At 51.3% G+C, this 15877-nt stretch overlaps 7 protein-coding genes across 7 annotated transcripts; 4 read left to right on the forward strand and 3 right to left on the reverse strand.

The window, feature by feature from the left end:
• Nucleotides 1-211: 211 nt before the first annotated feature.
• Nucleotides 212-1459, forward strand: AYO21_02458 (hypothetical protein; the record flags this gene model as incomplete). Its single annotated transcript, XM_022652436.1, has 3 exons — nucleotides 212-683; nucleotides 749-1028; nucleotides 1096-1459. The coding sequence occupies 3 exons, from the start codon at nucleotides 212-214 to the stop codon at nucleotides 1457-1459; spliced, it is 1116 nt and encodes a 371-aa protein (XP_022515124.1).
• Nucleotides 1460-1600: 141 nt separating this feature from the next.
• On the reverse strand, nucleotides 1601-2884 carry AYO21_02459 (hypothetical protein; the record flags this gene model as incomplete). The annotated part of the gene is made up of 1 exon (XM_022652437.1): nucleotides 1601-2884. The coding sequence occupies one exon, from the start codon at nucleotides 2882-2884 to the stop codon at nucleotides 1601-1603; it is 1284 nt and encodes a 427-aa protein (XP_022515125.1).
• Nucleotides 2885-3698: 814 nt separating this feature from the next.
• AYO21_02460 (hypothetical protein) lies at nucleotides 3699-4377 on the reverse strand (the record flags this gene model as incomplete). The annotated part of the gene is made up of 2 exons (XM_022652438.1): nucleotides 3699-4203; nucleotides 4265-4377. The coding sequence occupies 2 exons, from the start codon at nucleotides 4375-4377 to the stop codon at nucleotides 3699-3701; spliced, it is 618 nt and encodes a 205-aa protein (XP_022515126.1).
• Nucleotides 4378-5300: 923 nt separating this feature from the next.
• AYO21_02461 (sulfite reductase (NADPH) hemoprotein, beta-component) lies at nucleotides 5301-10042 on the forward strand (the record flags this gene model as incomplete). The annotated part of the gene is made up of 2 exons (XM_022652439.1): nucleotides 5301-5331; nucleotides 5415-10042. The coding sequence occupies 2 exons, from the start codon at nucleotides 5301-5303 to the stop codon at nucleotides 10040-10042; spliced, it is 4659 nt and encodes a 1552-aa protein (XP_022515127.1).
• Nucleotides 10043-10739: 697 nt separating this feature from the next.
• On the reverse strand, nucleotides 10740-11841 carry AYO21_02462 (hypothetical protein; the record flags this gene model as incomplete). The annotated part of the gene is made up of 2 exons (XM_022652440.1): nucleotides 10740-11595; nucleotides 11675-11841. The coding sequence occupies 2 exons, from the start codon at nucleotides 11839-11841 to the stop codon at nucleotides 10740-10742; spliced, it is 1023 nt and encodes a 340-aa protein (XP_022515128.1).
• Nucleotides 11842-12673: 832 nt separating this feature from the next.
• Nucleotides 12674-13486, forward strand: AYO21_02463 (hypothetical protein; the record flags this gene model as incomplete). The annotated part of the gene is made up of 1 exon (XM_022652441.1): nucleotides 12674-13486. One exon carries the CDS (start codon nucleotides 12674-12676, stop codon nucleotides 13484-13486), a length of 813 nt encoding a protein of 270 aa, XP_022515129.1.
• A 401-nt stretch (nucleotides 13487-13887) lies between these two features.
• On the forward strand, nucleotides 13888-15546 carry AYO21_02464 (hypothetical protein; the record flags this gene model as incomplete). The annotated part of the gene is made up of 4 exons (XM_022652442.1): nucleotides 13888-14074; nucleotides 14159-14355; nucleotides 14401-15363; nucleotides 15424-15546. The coding sequence occupies 4 exons, from the start codon at nucleotides 13888-13890 to the stop codon at nucleotides 15544-15546; spliced, it is 1470 nt and encodes a 489-aa protein (XP_022515130.1).
• Nucleotides 15547-15877: the final 331 nt, after the last annotated feature.

A 15877-nucleotide genomic window follows, 5' to 3' on the forward strand; every position in this document is an offset into this window, starting at 1 on the left:
GCGAGGATTGGAGGGAGCTCTGCCGGTGGGGCCCGGCTCACGTGCCAGTCTAAACCAGCCAATTATACTGGCCAGATCTAGAGTCTCGGCCCCACCTGGATGGTGATCAAGGAAAAAGGGATCTCAGGGTCCATCCAGCGTGACACTCTATTGAATACCAACGGTCGAAGTAGTCAGTCTACCTTGTACTCTCCCACAATCTATTGTCAATATGGCCACCAACAAGCTCGTCAAGGTGGGGATCATAGGCTGCGGCGAGATAACACAGGTGGCACACACCTCAACACTGGGTTTCCTCTCCGACTTCTTTACCATCACGTACCTGTGCGACGTGTCAGCAGAATCTCTCAGGCACAATGCTCAAAAAGTCATCAACCACATTCCCAAAACCACACAAGACCCGGTCGAGCTTTGCGCTTCCCCAGATGTTGACCTTGTCTTCATCGCGAGCTCGGATGAGTATCATGCTATGCACGTGATGGAAGGGTTAAGGCATGACAAGGATGTGTTTGTCGAGAAACCGATGGCACTGTGCTTGAGGGATGCTGACACTATTATCGAGGCGGAGGAAAGATCCAAAGGTAAAGTAATGGTGGGCTACATGCGTCGATATGCTGCAGCCTTTCTAGACATGACAAAAGAAATTGGTGGGATGGATAAGATTCTGTACGCTCGAGTCAGAGGTACATAATGCTCTTGTCTCAAGTCATTACGAGCATAAACGCTGAATGGCAGCACCTTTAAACAGATATCATCGGTCCAAACAGCCACTTTGTTGCGCAATCAGGCACATTCCCTAAGGTGTTCACAGACTTCACACCTGAAGTCGTGCAAGACAAAAATGATAGGGCGTCAGAAATAGTACATCAAGCATTGTCGGTCGAATGTGGGATACCCGTCAATCCAGAGTCGACGAGGATGTGGCGACTGCTAGGTGGCTTGGGCTCCCATGACTTATCAGCAATGAGAGAAGCCCTCGGAATGCCAGAACGTATCATTGGCGCATCCATCAATCTTCCATTCTGGAGGTATGCCTGCTTCCCTAACACAACCGAACGCATTTTGCGTCGAGCAGTAGTTCACTGACATTCTCAGTGCAATGCTGGAATACCCCACCTTTTCGGTGACATATGAATCTGGTATCGACAACGTTCCTCGGTTTGATGCACACATTGAGGTGTACAGCATGACCAAGTCCGTCCGGGTTAAATATGACACCCCTTATATCAAGGGTTTGCCCGTAAGCATGGTGGTGTGTGAAAATGTCGACGGGGTATACAGAGAGTCGACCATCAAGCGGACTTACGAAGATCCTTATACCTTGGAAATGAAGGAACTGTACCAGATGGTTGCCCACGGAAAGGAAGTGAAGACCACGGCGAAGGACGCAAAGAAGGATCTGAAGATTTTTCAAATGATCATCAAGGCAGGGACTAGGACCCAATCTCAGCCTGGATAATCATCTCAAGGTGTATCGTCATTGCCTCGCAAATCTTAGCATCGTTCTTCTCGAGAGCGTGAGGAGGGACCGCAACACCTCCCTTACCGACTACCAGCAAGCCGCCCGTGGTGGATGGGATGAGCAGATTAGTTCCTGGACTTAGTCTCCAAGGGGTATCGAGTCAGTAGGCGGGTTTTTCCTCGGTCGCCCTCTTTTCTTTGGAGGATTGCTTGATCCAGGTTTTGTAGCCGATGAAATTAGGTTCCTCCTGGACTGTGGGAAAGGTGCAGCGGGCTCTTGTTTGATCCGAACCTCATCCTCCACGTCCTTTACTCCAGCCAAATCTTCTTCTGGAATGTCGTCGTCCGTAACCTCTGCGCTGCTCAAGTCGCTGTCGTCGCTCATGCCTATGAGCGCCCCATGGCTGGCTGACTCTGCCCCACTCGCCTCCTTCTGACGTTGTCGCTTCTCTTCCTCGGCCTTCTTCCTTCGCGCTCGCTCTCGTTCTCGCCCGCGCAACTTGGCCAACAATCCCTTCTTGCCATCTTCTCTGGGCGCACTCATCCTGTCCAACCAGTCGCCGTTGCCGATACAGCTTTGTAATTTAGGAGTGTGCCGTGGATCCGACACAAGACGCATCCGCGAGTCGAATAAGACCTTAGCACTAGGCTCGTCCTCGTCCACCCATTCATATTTCTGCCACTGATCCATTTGGATATCTCGCAGTTGCTTCGCGTTGTCATTCGTTGTACGATCCTTGGTGTCATCCTTGGTGTCTCTGATCTTGATTTCGATGGCTTTCGACTCTACCTTGGGCGCCGGTGGTTCTAAGCCAGGTTTTTGGCGGGATGAACCAGCATTATTGCCACCTGCAAATCGCTTCTGGTTGGTCTCATCTTCAGCATCAATGTGATGAAGCTGAGGGCGCATTTGCACAACAGCATCCAAGTAGGTGAGGTGGATTTGGTTTTGGTGGAGGGACCCAACAAGATAAATCGGATCACGGGTGCTCTGGTTCGGTATCTTGCCACCCAGTGTCTGGGTCTCAAGCAACGGCGCAGGAACGCTAGGTTGATCATGTACAGGAATATCCTTCAGTCTGGCTTGTGTTGTGCCCGCCCCAAACCCACCAGCCAAACCAAACGAACCTCCAACGCTGATCGTGCGGCTCTCGGCCATGGCTTTCCCAAATCTCTCCCCAGCAGTTTCATTGTAGTATTCGTCTTTATTCATGGGGACATCAACTTCTATGAATCCAGCATCTGGTTTAAGACGAAGGGCAGTTGGAGTTTGTCCCACTGAGGCATTGTAAGGATATTTGTACGAGCGGTGGGAGGGATACTGGAGGAGGTACAACTTGGAGGAATCGCTGGCGGCTGCCGAGAAGCTGCTTGTCAAACAAACATCGTAGGAGGCAATGACAGGATCGTCATCGTCGGCCATGGTAGCTGGACTGACAACAGCGAATACACTGGGTGGTGGTTCAGGCTAGCAGCCCAATCTGTTGCAACGAAATTATTTCTCGGGCCTTGAGACCGCGCAACAAAAAGAATCCGCCAATGACGCGCGCCAAGGCTGCGGGTTAAAATCATGCAAGGCTGCGGCGCTGCATGGCTGCCACCCATTTTTCAGTTTTCCACTCCGGCACTCGGTGTTGGTCACGTTGACCACCTCAGACATAATTCCACCCTATGAATTATCCTACAATATCTCGACCAGACCCTTCAGAGCCAACCCGGCAATTGTCGCTGTTGGGTGTTTGGGTCACTATCCCGCCCTCCATTTCGAAGAGCCTCCGGCCATTTGCTTGACCAGAATATTGTATAGCCTCGCAGTCCATATCCTCTCCCACCAGTTCTCGGTCTTGTGGTTTGATTTCCATTGGAGTATCGGTAGTCTTCCAATTGATGGTTGGGACGGTTTCCCTGCCTGACCGTGGATGAGGCTGATGAACATACTCAATGATATGGCTCACATTTGTCGTCCCGGTTCTTGGTGACGAGAGTAAACATTCTTCCAAACAGAGTGGCCCTGATTGGACGAAGCGTTTGTGTGGCATGCGTAGGCGCCTGACTCTGTTTCATTCCCTAGCAAACTTCGGCATTCAATCTTCATCCACAGACACACTCTGTAGCTCTACTACGAGGTTGTTTGTGGACCCGAATTCTTGGGTCCAGCACTTTTCGATGGTATGGCCGAGCCATATGTTACTCGTTGATGGTAGAGTGTCTCGTGTCGGTAAAGTTCACTGGGTCACCTACATCTTCCGGTCCTGCACGGGATCGAATTTGCAACGTTGACCGGTTACAATCTCAAACATGATTACGCCAAATTGCCCGATATCGGTCAAAATTGAATAGCCATCCCCGTCATCGCCTTGAAGGTCCCAGTGAAGGGGCATTAGTGTTGATTTTCCGAAATCAGTGAACTTGATGGCTAATTGGTCATCAACCAACAGATTGTCCAAGCGGATATCGGCGACTATAACACGTCGCTGATGGATATATGCCAGTGTCTGTGCCATGTTGATAATCCAGGACAGTTGCGTCTTTTTTCCCGAGGGTGTTTTGAGCGCGGCCAAGTAATGTCGAAGATCACCATTCACGATAAGATCCATTTGAATCGAAGGATCAGCCGAGGATAAGTTATAGCATCGCATGATGCTAGGGTGACTGCCGAGTCGTTTGTAGATGGCGCGCTCGCGCTCCAATGAGCCGACAAGATCAGCCAGTAGGTCATATTCGCCCTCTTTGGGGGCCAGGCTTTCATCTAATGTAACCCCTCCATCGTCGTCGAATTCCCTGGTCAGTCGAGGGATCTTACTGGCCCTTCTGAATCACAATGCCAGTTCCACCCACTCCGACGATCTTGTCAGTCACTCTTGTTCCGTCCGAATGCACAAACTCGGCTAACGTCACTGACGAATGTTCAGACATCAAGGAAACAAGAAGAGAGGAGCTGATCGAGAAGAAAACTGGCGTGGGCTAGGGGGAGGTTTGTCGACAGGAAAGGAGGTTCTTCACTTTCCTAGTTAGTAGTAGGTATCAGTTAATGTCAACACTTTATTGGTTAGGGGCTAAATAAGCTTGGCGTTAGACTCTGATACCTTTCCGAGAATAACATTAGGGGCCTACTAAAGATCATTGAGGGCCACTAAAGGTCCATTTCGGGCCAAGCAGCTGCCTCGGTATATGTACAACTAGGCAACATTGCCGACTATAGAGCTCATACTCGTATGTAGAAGAGACAGACCGACCTACATGCACCTACTCAGTCCTTCTCGAAGATCCCGAACATCGCTCCTAGTTGTTCACGGTACCCATGATTATCTTTTTACCGGAGATAACCCCCAAAGATGAGTGGAATTACCAAGATATTGCCCGAATAGTAGTTCGGAGGCACCAGAAAAGTCGAATTGGGATGGCTTCCCAAACGTAGACAGATACACACAAATCACGCTTCCACAAATCTCACCTTTGTATCTGATTTAGGCAAGTCTATCTATTTTGTTAATTGTGACCGATCTCTCCTTCAGACTTTCGCACTCCGTTGGTGCCGTCGCCGTCACGATCCATCGGCACACGATGTCGCAATCGGGAGGCGACCAATCAGAGCCGCGGGAGAGCGAATGACGAGACCGACAGCCGTAGCAGCAAAAATTTGAGAGGCTGCTTTTGCGTACCGGTGGTGATCGAGGCTCTTGTGGAGGCATGAGAAAGCGGAGAATAGTGCGGAAGGGCAAGATTGCTTCAAGTATTACATTTCAGTCGATTCCTCTTCTTCCTGCTCTGCTTTTCTTCGACCTTGAATGCTTCGTTGACTGTCATTCCCTTAGACCATCAAACAAGCGACAAGCGACATGGGGTCCGTTGCCAGCCCCGCAGAAGCTGGTATGTGATTTTTCCCTGCATTTGTTTCATGGTTCCCCGCTCTGGTTGTCATTGAAGAAACTAACAAGCTCATTGTTGGACAGTCGCGAGAATCGCCTACCTCGCCAGCGACGTCGTTCTGTCCGTCCAGCCTTCGCTGAGCACTGATTCAGAGTTTTCATATCATTTCTCCCGATTTATCGCCAACGGCTCGAAGAACTTCGTCTCCAAGTCCCTTCCCGAGATCGTTCCTGTGCGCCAAAATGCAGATCCGCTGCTCTCTGCGTACACGCCCCTCCAGGCCGGCAAATTGGTGTCGGTTACGGCCCCTTCCTCAATCCTGTTGAACTCGGTACCTCATTTGTATAAGCTCGCCCAATATCCAGTTGTCCTGCATGTCTCGCTGGCAACGCCTCAGCCAGACTTCTCAGAGATCAGCTCAATAAGACAATGCGGCTTTACTTTCCTGCAGTCAGAGACACTACAGGAGGCACAGGATATTGCATTGACGGCTCATGCACTAGCCGTGAGAAGCGGGAAAGGTGTCATTCACTTCTACGACCCCAGCAATTCCGTCCAGGACAATCCAATCGCTGTCGAAAGTCGCGAGCTGGTTCAAGCACTTCTAGATACGGGTGTTAAAGCTTCGCACACGGGTGAAACAGAACAGACGCTCTATGCCAGTAACGGAAGAACTGCCACCGTCACTGATCTTGGTCTGCCAGAAGTTGCTCCTCCACAGGCATCCGAAGCGGCGCCGAGAGAGGTTCTGTCACCTGTTGCTATCCCTGCGTCTTCCAACGGTCAGACCGACATATCGTCGGCAGCTTCTTCATCTTCACGACGACAGAGTTCCTCAGGCAGCACCGCACCATCGTCGCTGGCGACTACAGTCGAGACTCCGGTTTCTCGCGCTGTGAGCGCTACCGACATATTTAGCTACGCCAGTGAAATCTGGGCAGCCATCTCTCACCTCACTGGTCGCAGCTATTCGGCAATTGAGTATTCGGGACCTCCTGACGCTGAAGCAGCGCTCTATATCTTTGGCTCAACTGGAGTATTCGTCGATGTCCTTGACGCTGATGATGTCCCAGCCGATCTTTCGAGCCTCGGTATAATCACTGCGCGGTTGTACCGGCCATGGCTTGGAAGTGCTGTCCTTTTGGACTCCATCCCCAAAACCATCAAGAAGATAGCAGTACTGGAACAGATCCGGAGAAAGACTACGAAATGGGGACCTTCGTTCCTGGATTTGCTGTCAAGTTTGAACCCTGGAACTGGCGGGCAAAGTGCAATCTCTCTAGTCCAGTACCGACTCGGTCAGATTGACGCGTCGACGGCATTGCAAGCACTCCGTGGCATTTTCCAAAACCTCGCACCTCCTGTCACACCCCGAAAGCACTCCCGTCGTCGTGGATATTCCCAGGCTGCAGCCATCTCGATTCAGAATCTGAGTATTGGCCACGAGGTGGAACCCACGGTTGACAGCTTCACCCCTGAACAACCCGAGGTGGAGAATGCCTATCTCAAAATCCTTGACCAGTTATTCAGCAACAGACTTTACATTGCCAATTTGCTCGACAAAAAGAATGCAGGCGTCTCCTCGACGATTGCAGCATCACCCGAGTATGGGTTTGGATCCTTACTTGCCCGCACTGAACGCCGACAAGAATTTGTAAAGGAGGTTGAAGGAGCTGCCCGGAGCAACCAGTTTATTACGGAGTCTCCCAAGCAGTGGTTGTCTCGATGGGCACTGAACGCGAACGACTCTGCAAAAGCAAACGAAATCGCTCCAGAAGTGGTTGCGCGCCTATCCACAGATGGCTCAAGGCTAGCTGGTTCTCTCCTCGACAAAAAGTCGTTCTTTTTCAAGGAATCACAGTGGCTGATTGGCTCCGATGCTTGGGCATATGATTTGGGCAATTCTGGAGTTCATCATGTCCTCGCCTCAGGTGCCAATGTTAACATGCTCATAATCGATTCGGAGCCATACTCGGAACGAGCGGCCGCAGATGCAATGAGACGCAAGAAGGACATTGGTCTCTATGCCATGAACTTTGGCAATGCCTATGTCGCCTCAGTGGCTGTGTACAGTTCTTACACCCAAGTCCTGCAAGCGATGATCGAAGCTGAAAGATTTAATGGACCTTCGGTTGTTTTGGCTTATCTCCCTTACAACAAGGAGTCCGATTCACCTCTAACCGTCCTGCAAGAAACAAAGAAAGCGGTTGACATGGGTTATTGGCCACTGTACAGGTGGGATCCTTCCAATGAAGACAAGGGGGAACCTTCCTTTTCGCTCGATTCTGAACGCATAAAACGGGAGTTGGAGGAATTTTTGCGCCGCGATAACCAGCTCACACAAGTGATGAACCGCCATCCTGAGTTTGCCGCAAACCTATCGGAATCGTACGGTTCCGAGGTCCGCAAGCTGCAGAAACGCAAAGCGAAGGATGCATACGAACAGATGTTGGAAGGCTTGTACGGAGCGCCACTGACGATCCTGTTCGCTTCCGACAATGGTAATGCTGAAGGCCTGGCCAAGAGACTCGGCAACCGGGGTAAAGCTCGGGGGCTGAAGACGATGGTGTTCGCCATGGACGATTATCCTCTTGAGGACCTTCCAAACGAGGAGAATGTTGTGTTCATTAGCAGCACAGCCGGACAAGGTGAATTCCCACAAAACGGTCGTGCATTCTGGGAAGGTATTAAAGACGCTGCGGACCTGGATCTCTCCAACGTCCATTACTCTGTCTTTGCTCTTGGCGACAGCCACTACTGGCCACGAAAAGAGGACAAGATATTCTATAACAAGCCCGGAAAAGATCTGGACACTCGGGTTCAATTTCTTGGAGGCAAGCTGTTGACCGCCATTGGCCTGGGTGACGATCAGGACCCCGATGGATTTCAGACTGGGTATCAGGAGTGGGAGCCGAGACTCTGGCAAGCACTCAACGTTGCCAATGTTGAAGGACTGCCCGAAGAGCCACCGCCGTTGACCAACGAGGACATCAAGGCGGCGTCAAATTACCTCCGCGGCACCATTGTGGAAGGACTTTTGGATACATCAACCGGTGCCATCTCCGCATCGGATCAGCAGCTCACCAAGTTCCACGGGACCTATCAACAAGACGATCGTGACCTGCGAGATGAGCGAAAAGCACAAGGTCTTGAGCCCGCCTATTCATTCATGATCAGATGCCGACTCCCAGGAGGTGTCGCAACTCCCTCACAGTGGGTTCAGATGGACGCAATTGCTTCGGCTCATGGGAACGAAACCATCAAACTTACCACAAGACAAACCTTCCAATTCCACGGGGTGATCAAGTCGAAGCTCAAGCCGGCTATGCGAGCCATCAACAAGGCGCTGATGACGACAATCGCCGCTTGTGGAGACATCAACAGAAACGTCATGTGTTCAAGCTCGCCGACTTTGTCCGAATATCACCAGGAAGTCCATGCCGTTTCAAAGAGGATATCTGACCATCTCTTACCCTCCACCACGGCCTACCATGAGATCTGGTTGAAGGACGATACCACTGGTGAGAAGACGCAAGTCGCCGGTGACGCCGTGCAAGACTTCGAACCCCTGTACGGTCCAACTTATCTCCCGCGAAAGTTCAAGATCACCATCGCCATCCCTCCCCACAACGATACGGACGTCTACGCCCACGATGTTGGGCTCATTGCGATTCGGTCAAAGGACAACGGTCACCTTGAGGGCTTCAACATTACCGCTGGAGGCGGCATGGGTGTAACACACAATAACAAGAAAACCTATCCTCGCCTAGGATATATGATGGGCTATGTCCCAGCGGACGTGGCACACCTGGTGTGCGAAAAGATCATGCTGGTGCAACGCGACAACGGCGACCGCAAGAACCGCAAGCACGCGCGGTTAAAGTACACCATGGACGACATGGGCAATGAAGTCTTCAAGTCCAAAGTTGAAGAGCTCCTTAAACCGCTGGGTATCGCCTTCGACACGCCTCGACCCTACAAGTTCGAGTCCAACATCGACACTTTTGGCTGGCTGCGCGACGAAAAGGGCATGAACCACTTTACCTTCTTCATCGAGAACGGCCGCGTGGAGGACACGGCGGATTTCCCCATGCGGACGGGATTGAGGGAGATTGCTAAGATCCACAAAGGCGAGTTCCGACTCACGGGCAACCAGCACCTCATCCTGTCCAATGTGACCGACGAGGCCAAACCCGCCATTGTGGAGCTGATGAAGAAGTACAAGCTCGACAATACGCAGTTTTCGGGCATGCGTCTGTCAAGCTCGGCTTGCGTCGCCTTCCCAACCTGCGGTCTCGCCATGGCCGAGTCAGAGCGATACCTGCCGGTACTGATCAGTAAGCTCGAGGCCTGCCTGGAAGAGAACGGCCTGTCGCAGGACTCGATCGTGATGCGCATGACGGGCTGTCCCAACGGTTGCGCCCGTCCGTGGGTCGCCGAGGCCGCCTTTGTCGGCAAGGCCTATGGTGCCTACAACATGTACCTGGGCGGCGGCTACCACGGGCAGCGCCTGAACAAGCTGTACCGCAGCAGCATCAAGGAGGACGAGATCCTAGAGATCATGCGGGGTCTGTTGGGCCGGTACGCCAAAGAGCGCAACCCTGGTGAGAGGTTCGGCGACTGGACCATCCGCGCGGGCGTCATCAACGAGACGACCGAGGGCAAGAACTTTCACGAGAACACGGCTGAGGAGGAGAGCGATGCCGAGTAAAGAGTGTCTCCTATCCACTTCTGCCCAATATCCGACCCTTTGTTTGGACAGCGGTAGGGAAAGAGACATACATATACAGATACCTAGGTGTCTCTCTCTCTCTCTCTATCTCTCTCTCTCTCTCTCTCTCTTTATGCCCTTTGCCTGATCTCTATCGCGGCATCTTTCCAGATTGGCAATCATGATTTTTCTTGCACGGCTCTCTGCATAGCACGGATGGATGAAACGTTTAGGACTTTTTTCTATCAAGTATTCACGCGTACATACATACATGTTATCCGGTATATAGCAAAACTTTGTAGGTTTAGCGAAACAAAAGCGATGGACCTCGTCACAAACAAAATCAAAAATGCATTCACTACAGTACATTAAAAAAATTCATTTTACATACTAGATACTACATCATAAGGTACATAGGTACAAAACGGTGTCGACTAGAAGATAGTCATGTTTTGTGTCTTATGTATCTTCTAAATCATCTCGTCGAGCGAGCAGTATTCTCCTTGGCTTCTCGATCCTGCTCTGTCTCGAGACGATGTGACCAGGTTCTTTTGACATTACTGGGGACTATTGAGACCAATGTACGGTACATGTAGACGTTCAACATTACGGTGGTCATCATCCTCTTTCTTGTCTTTCTTTGCGCTTCTACAGAGTGTATGACGTCTATATTATAATATGCGTAATCTAGAAAACATCACGCTTTTTCAAAACACATGACCCCGTACCGAAAAGTGCCGTTGCTGTACCCTCGCCGCATGGCCCGGAAGGCCTGCAGGAACGCGAGCCCATCCCTCCCTTGGGAGATGGCAAACGCCCACAGGCTGGGGTTGCTGACCAGTTCCCAGCTGATGTCCCACGTCCGGGCCACTTGCTGAGAGATGTCTTTTGGCTCGTGGAAGACACGCAGACCCGCGGACTCGGCCATGGACACGTACTCAGCCATGGTTTTCAGAGGGGGGAGGAGCATGCCGTCCTCGATGGGCTTGATGTCGTTCTCCATCTGCTCGGGCGTCAAGGGCGCGGACTTGAACCAGTCTGCTAGCACGAGCTTGCCGTTCGGACGAAGCACGCGTGCAGCGTTCCGGAAGAACAAGGGCTTGTCGGGGAAGTGGGACAGAGCTTCGGAGATCCAGACACAATCGAACGACTGGGGATCAAACCTGCTTTCCATTTTTTCTGCATCGAGTTCGAAATAGTGGACTTTGCCGTTCTTGGGCCCCAGGGGTATGAAGGTGTCTGTGCCTTGGAGGGTCTGGGATGGAGTCGCTGCCGAGTTTGAAGAGGCTTCTCTGGCTTCTCGGGCGACTTCATCGCTCGTGAGGCGTTTTGCGATCTGGACTTGTCGTCCACTGATTGTAATGCCGGTCACAGTGCAGCCATTCTCACGTGCCAAATGCCGGGTAGTTCCACCGATGCCGCACCCAACATCGAGAACCGTGGATTGGGGTGCGAGCTTGGAGATGTCGAGCAGGAGGTTGATGAGGTTAGTTTGGCCCGTCTCCTTGGTGTCTTCAGGGGTAAGGAAGTAGGCGTGATGTATGTGCTGGCCCCTGGTGTACGGTCAGAGGGACAAGCTCGATGGGATGGACCAGAGAGCAAGAGTCCATGTGTCTACTCAACAGCACGTACCACAGGGAGTAGTAATAGTCTGAAGCTATTTCATAATGGTGCCGTATACGCTGTTTCAAGCTGTCAAAAGAAGAGTGCGCTTCGTATGTGGGCACTTCGTAATCATCTCCCGCATGATTTGGTTGAACGGAAGGATCTATGTCTGGCTTCTCCATTGGGTCGCCCATTGAGTCTGGTTGGCTATTACATATGTAGCAGCAGCATTGTTGGACCAGTGGCCAGTGGGATGGTTGGGAGTTTTCTGAGAGGCGGATTTTGAGCGGAGGGTGAATGTGTGAGGGAGGAGGGAGAGGGGAAGTGACCATGTCATTTCAAAAGATGCAAGGGAGATTTGTGCGATAATACTCGAATAGTCATTAATCGGCCATGTCAGACGGTTGCAATACTTGCCAAGCCCTTCACGGATACTTCACTTGCACATGTCTTTTCGTCATTCAAATAATGATATTGTGATCATGATGCATCAATTGTGCCTTTATCCCTCTATAGATGTATGTTTAATGCTCATCCAATTTCCCTCATTTTCCCACTCTCTCACTCGCTTCCTGCGCTTGTAATCATGTCCTCCCTAGTGGCCATCCTTCTCCGGCTCCTCACTCGGCCCTCTGATCTAAGCTTCTTTTAGCATACCTCGCCGTTTTTGTTGGGGCTTTCAAGTCCAATGTACCTGCTCGCTACAAAACAAGCTTTCTTGCAGTGCGCTCTTTCTCCTCTCCAAGATAGGCAGATCATAGGTGGGATAAAAAGGTGGCCTGACCCGGACATCTCAAGGCGGTGACGGGACAAGATAGTGACTGGATTCTCTGGAAAGACATCATATCACGGCAACATTGTACTAGGCACGTAAAGAAATATTGTCTGGCCAAGAACATCATTGACTTGGTGTGGCCCATGGGGTTCCCGTCTTCCTTCGTGTGCGATTGTTGACTGACCGGAAGCCATAGACCATCTTTCTCCATCCCTTCGCACTCTCACATTGAGTATTCTCAAGCAGCAGAGATGAGCGCCTTCACCGCATCCACAGCTTCGGGCGAACTGCCAGCTTCTCCTGCCTTGAAGCAAACACATGGCAGACCCCCTCACCATGGTGGCCTCAGCAACGGCACATCAACCTCCTCTCCCAAGCCACAGTCGGAACTCACCGCTCTCCAGCAACATGTGCTGTTCTGGGACCGCGACAACGACGGTATCATTTACCCTTGGGACGTCTACAATGGGTTCCGTGATCTAGGGTTTAGCGTAATTTTCTCTATCGGATCGCTTCTCATACCCTTGTTTTTCTCGTATCCAACAGGCCTGGCATATAGCTGGTTTCCTGATCCTTTGTTCAGGATCTATGTGGGAAGTATCCACAAAGCAAAGCACGGCTCCGACACTGGCATTTTCGATGTCGACGGGCACTTCCATGCCGACAGGTTCGACGCCATGTTCGACCGCTGGGATACCTCACGATGCGGCGGACTAAGTGCCGACGAGATGTGGAACATGTGGAAGAAGAACCGACTTGCAGCAGATATGGCTGGTTGGTGTTTCGGATTCATGGAAATGTGGACAACCTGGTTGTTGCTCCAGAAGAATGGCAGAGTGTGGAAGGAGGATCTGCGAGGTTGTTATGACGGAACCTTGTTCTGGAGGATAAGCGAATTGGCTCAGAAAAGGGAATGGAAGCAAGGCTACGGCATAGGGGATTTCTTGGGAGGAATTATGAATGGAGGGACGTGGAGAAGCTGGGAAGTCAAGAAGCAACACAAGGGGCACAGGGGCGACAACGGGGGAACCCAGTCAGGACCACGACTGCACTCTTCACACTGAATCCGGATACCTCAACTATTCAAGAGCCGACAGTCTATCCAAACCTCCCGGTTACTGCACTTCGCCGTTATCCAGGACACTGACAATCCATACAGTTTAGATGAGATATATCATTAAAGACATTAGAGAAGCCTGATGCAGCCAATCTCTCACCAAAACACTGGCCCTCGGAGCTTTGTTCAGCCGATGCATGGATCCCCTTCGCTTCGAAGGCTTTGGCGCTAAGCGATACCATCCATGTACAGCATCGATGAACACCACAATCCACTGGGCACCCACAGGAACCCACCATATCTCTGGCAGCTCACAACATTCGCCTCCTTGTATCGAACCGTTCTCACACCCCTTTCATACAGCCACAATATCTAAAGTGAAAGCTTTCAGATACCGCGTACCCCAGCATGGCCTATTGGCTCTCTGCCCTCGCTGTAATCTTCCTCTTGGCCATCACTAGCAAATTCCTGGCATGGAAACGACTGCGGCACATTCCCGGGCCATTTTGGTGCGGCTGGTCTGACCTGTGGATGCTTCGCAGAGCCTTCAAAGGATCACTATATGAGGAGCTTGATCACTTATGCCACAACTATGGTGCGCAGTATCCGCCGCAGTATCCGCTGGGGAATGAGAATGTCTTCTATCCCCTTCGGATCACTGATTGAACCTCTACAACAGGACCCCTCGTTCGCATCGCACCCGGATACTTGGTCTGTGGTGACCCAATTGAGATTCGCAGAATATGGGGAGTGCGCTCTCAATTCGATCGAGCGCCATGGTTCAAGGGTTTCCAGCTCGATCCACCAAATGATTGCACTCTATCCATCCGTGACAACAATCTGCACACTCTCCTCCGATCTAAACTTCTACCAGGCGTAAGTATCTCCATCTAGCCCTGTTCACAAATTGAGATGAGATAGTACTCTGGAAAAGACATTGAAGGCCTGCACGAGGCGATCGACCAGCAAACGGCAAAGTTCATCCGCTTTCTCGAAGAGAAGTATCTCTCGACAGAAACAGATTTCCGCCCAGTTGACTTTGCTCGAAAAATCCAGTTCTTGACCTTGGACCTCATCTCCACATTCGCATTGGGACGGACGTTCGGCTTCATGGATAGAGATGACGACCTCTACGACTATCTCAAGACGACGGAAGAGTCACTTCCCCTTATGCAAATGATAGCTTTACTGCCCTGGCTCTTGGGCTTGCTACAGTCTCCTCTCTTCAAAGCGATTCGGCCAACGCACACTGACGCCATCGGACTGGGCAAGATCATGGGTCTTGCCAAAGAAATCGTGGCCGAGCGATATGGCGACTCAAAGGTCGTCAAACGAGATATGCTCGGATCATTCGTTTCTCACGGTCTGACGCAAAAGGATGCCGAGTCAGAGTCTCTTGTCCAGATCGTGGCGGGCTCTGACACGACTGCCACTGTGATTAGGATCGGGATATTCCATGCCTCGACATCGCCACTGGTATATCAAAGCCTACAAGAAGAAATCGATAGAGGCGTCAAAACCGGTCAGATATCGTCCCCCATTAAAGAGACCGAGGCGCGGGCACTTCCATACCTGCAGGCGTTCATCAAGGAGTGCTTCCGAATCTGGCCACCTATTACTGGAATTGTCCCGCGAATGTCGGACTCAGATGCTGTGGTCTGCGGCTATCGGGTTCCTGCCAATACAAACGTCGGCTGGAGCGCACGCTCAGTAATGCGAGATAGGCATATTTTTGGGCAGGATGCAGACGTATTTTCTCCTGAGCGATGGCTACGCGCTCAGAGCGAGCAGCTTCGACTCATGGAGAATACCGTTGAGCTCATCTTTGGTCAAGGAAAATGGGGTTGTCTAGGCAAACCTATTGCTTTGTTGGAGCTGAACAAGGTCTTTGTCGAGGCAAGTACTTATCATCATGGAACATAGGTCTGAGACTGACTGTAACAGCTTTTGCGACGATTTGACTTTACTGTGGTCAATCCAGCCCATCCTATGGACACGTTTGACTACGGCGTTATGACGCAGTCGAACCTCATAATGAAGATCACCAAGCGAAAGAGTCCAATGTAGCATCATTGATGGCAGCACCAACGAGTGGGATGAGCCGAGTGCTGACGGGGGAGCAACCCACGCGGCAACTCGGCATAAGCAGGGGTGGCCTGAAGATTGATGGAGCTCTAGCGAGTCGTTTACCTAGCATTACACCTGCTTGTACCGAGTACAGGAACGGATTTATCCCTGGCGCCCGACTTTGCCCGGAGTCCTAGCTTTCGACCACGTTCAGACCTATGTACCTTTGTCTGCACAGCGCTCATTTGGGCATGCGAGAAATCGATAAATATCAAACAATCAAACGTCCATTGGCCCCATCAACAGTTGGAGCTCAGAGTTAAAGCCGTCC

Source organism: Fonsecaea monophora, assembly GCF_001642475.1.
Source record: "Fonsecaea monophora strain CBS 269.37 chromosome Unknown Scaff11, whole genome shotgun sequence".
Taxonomy (NCBI): domain Eukaryota; kingdom Fungi; phylum Ascomycota; class Eurotiomycetes; order Chaetothyriales; family Herpotrichiellaceae; genus Fonsecaea; species Fonsecaea monophora.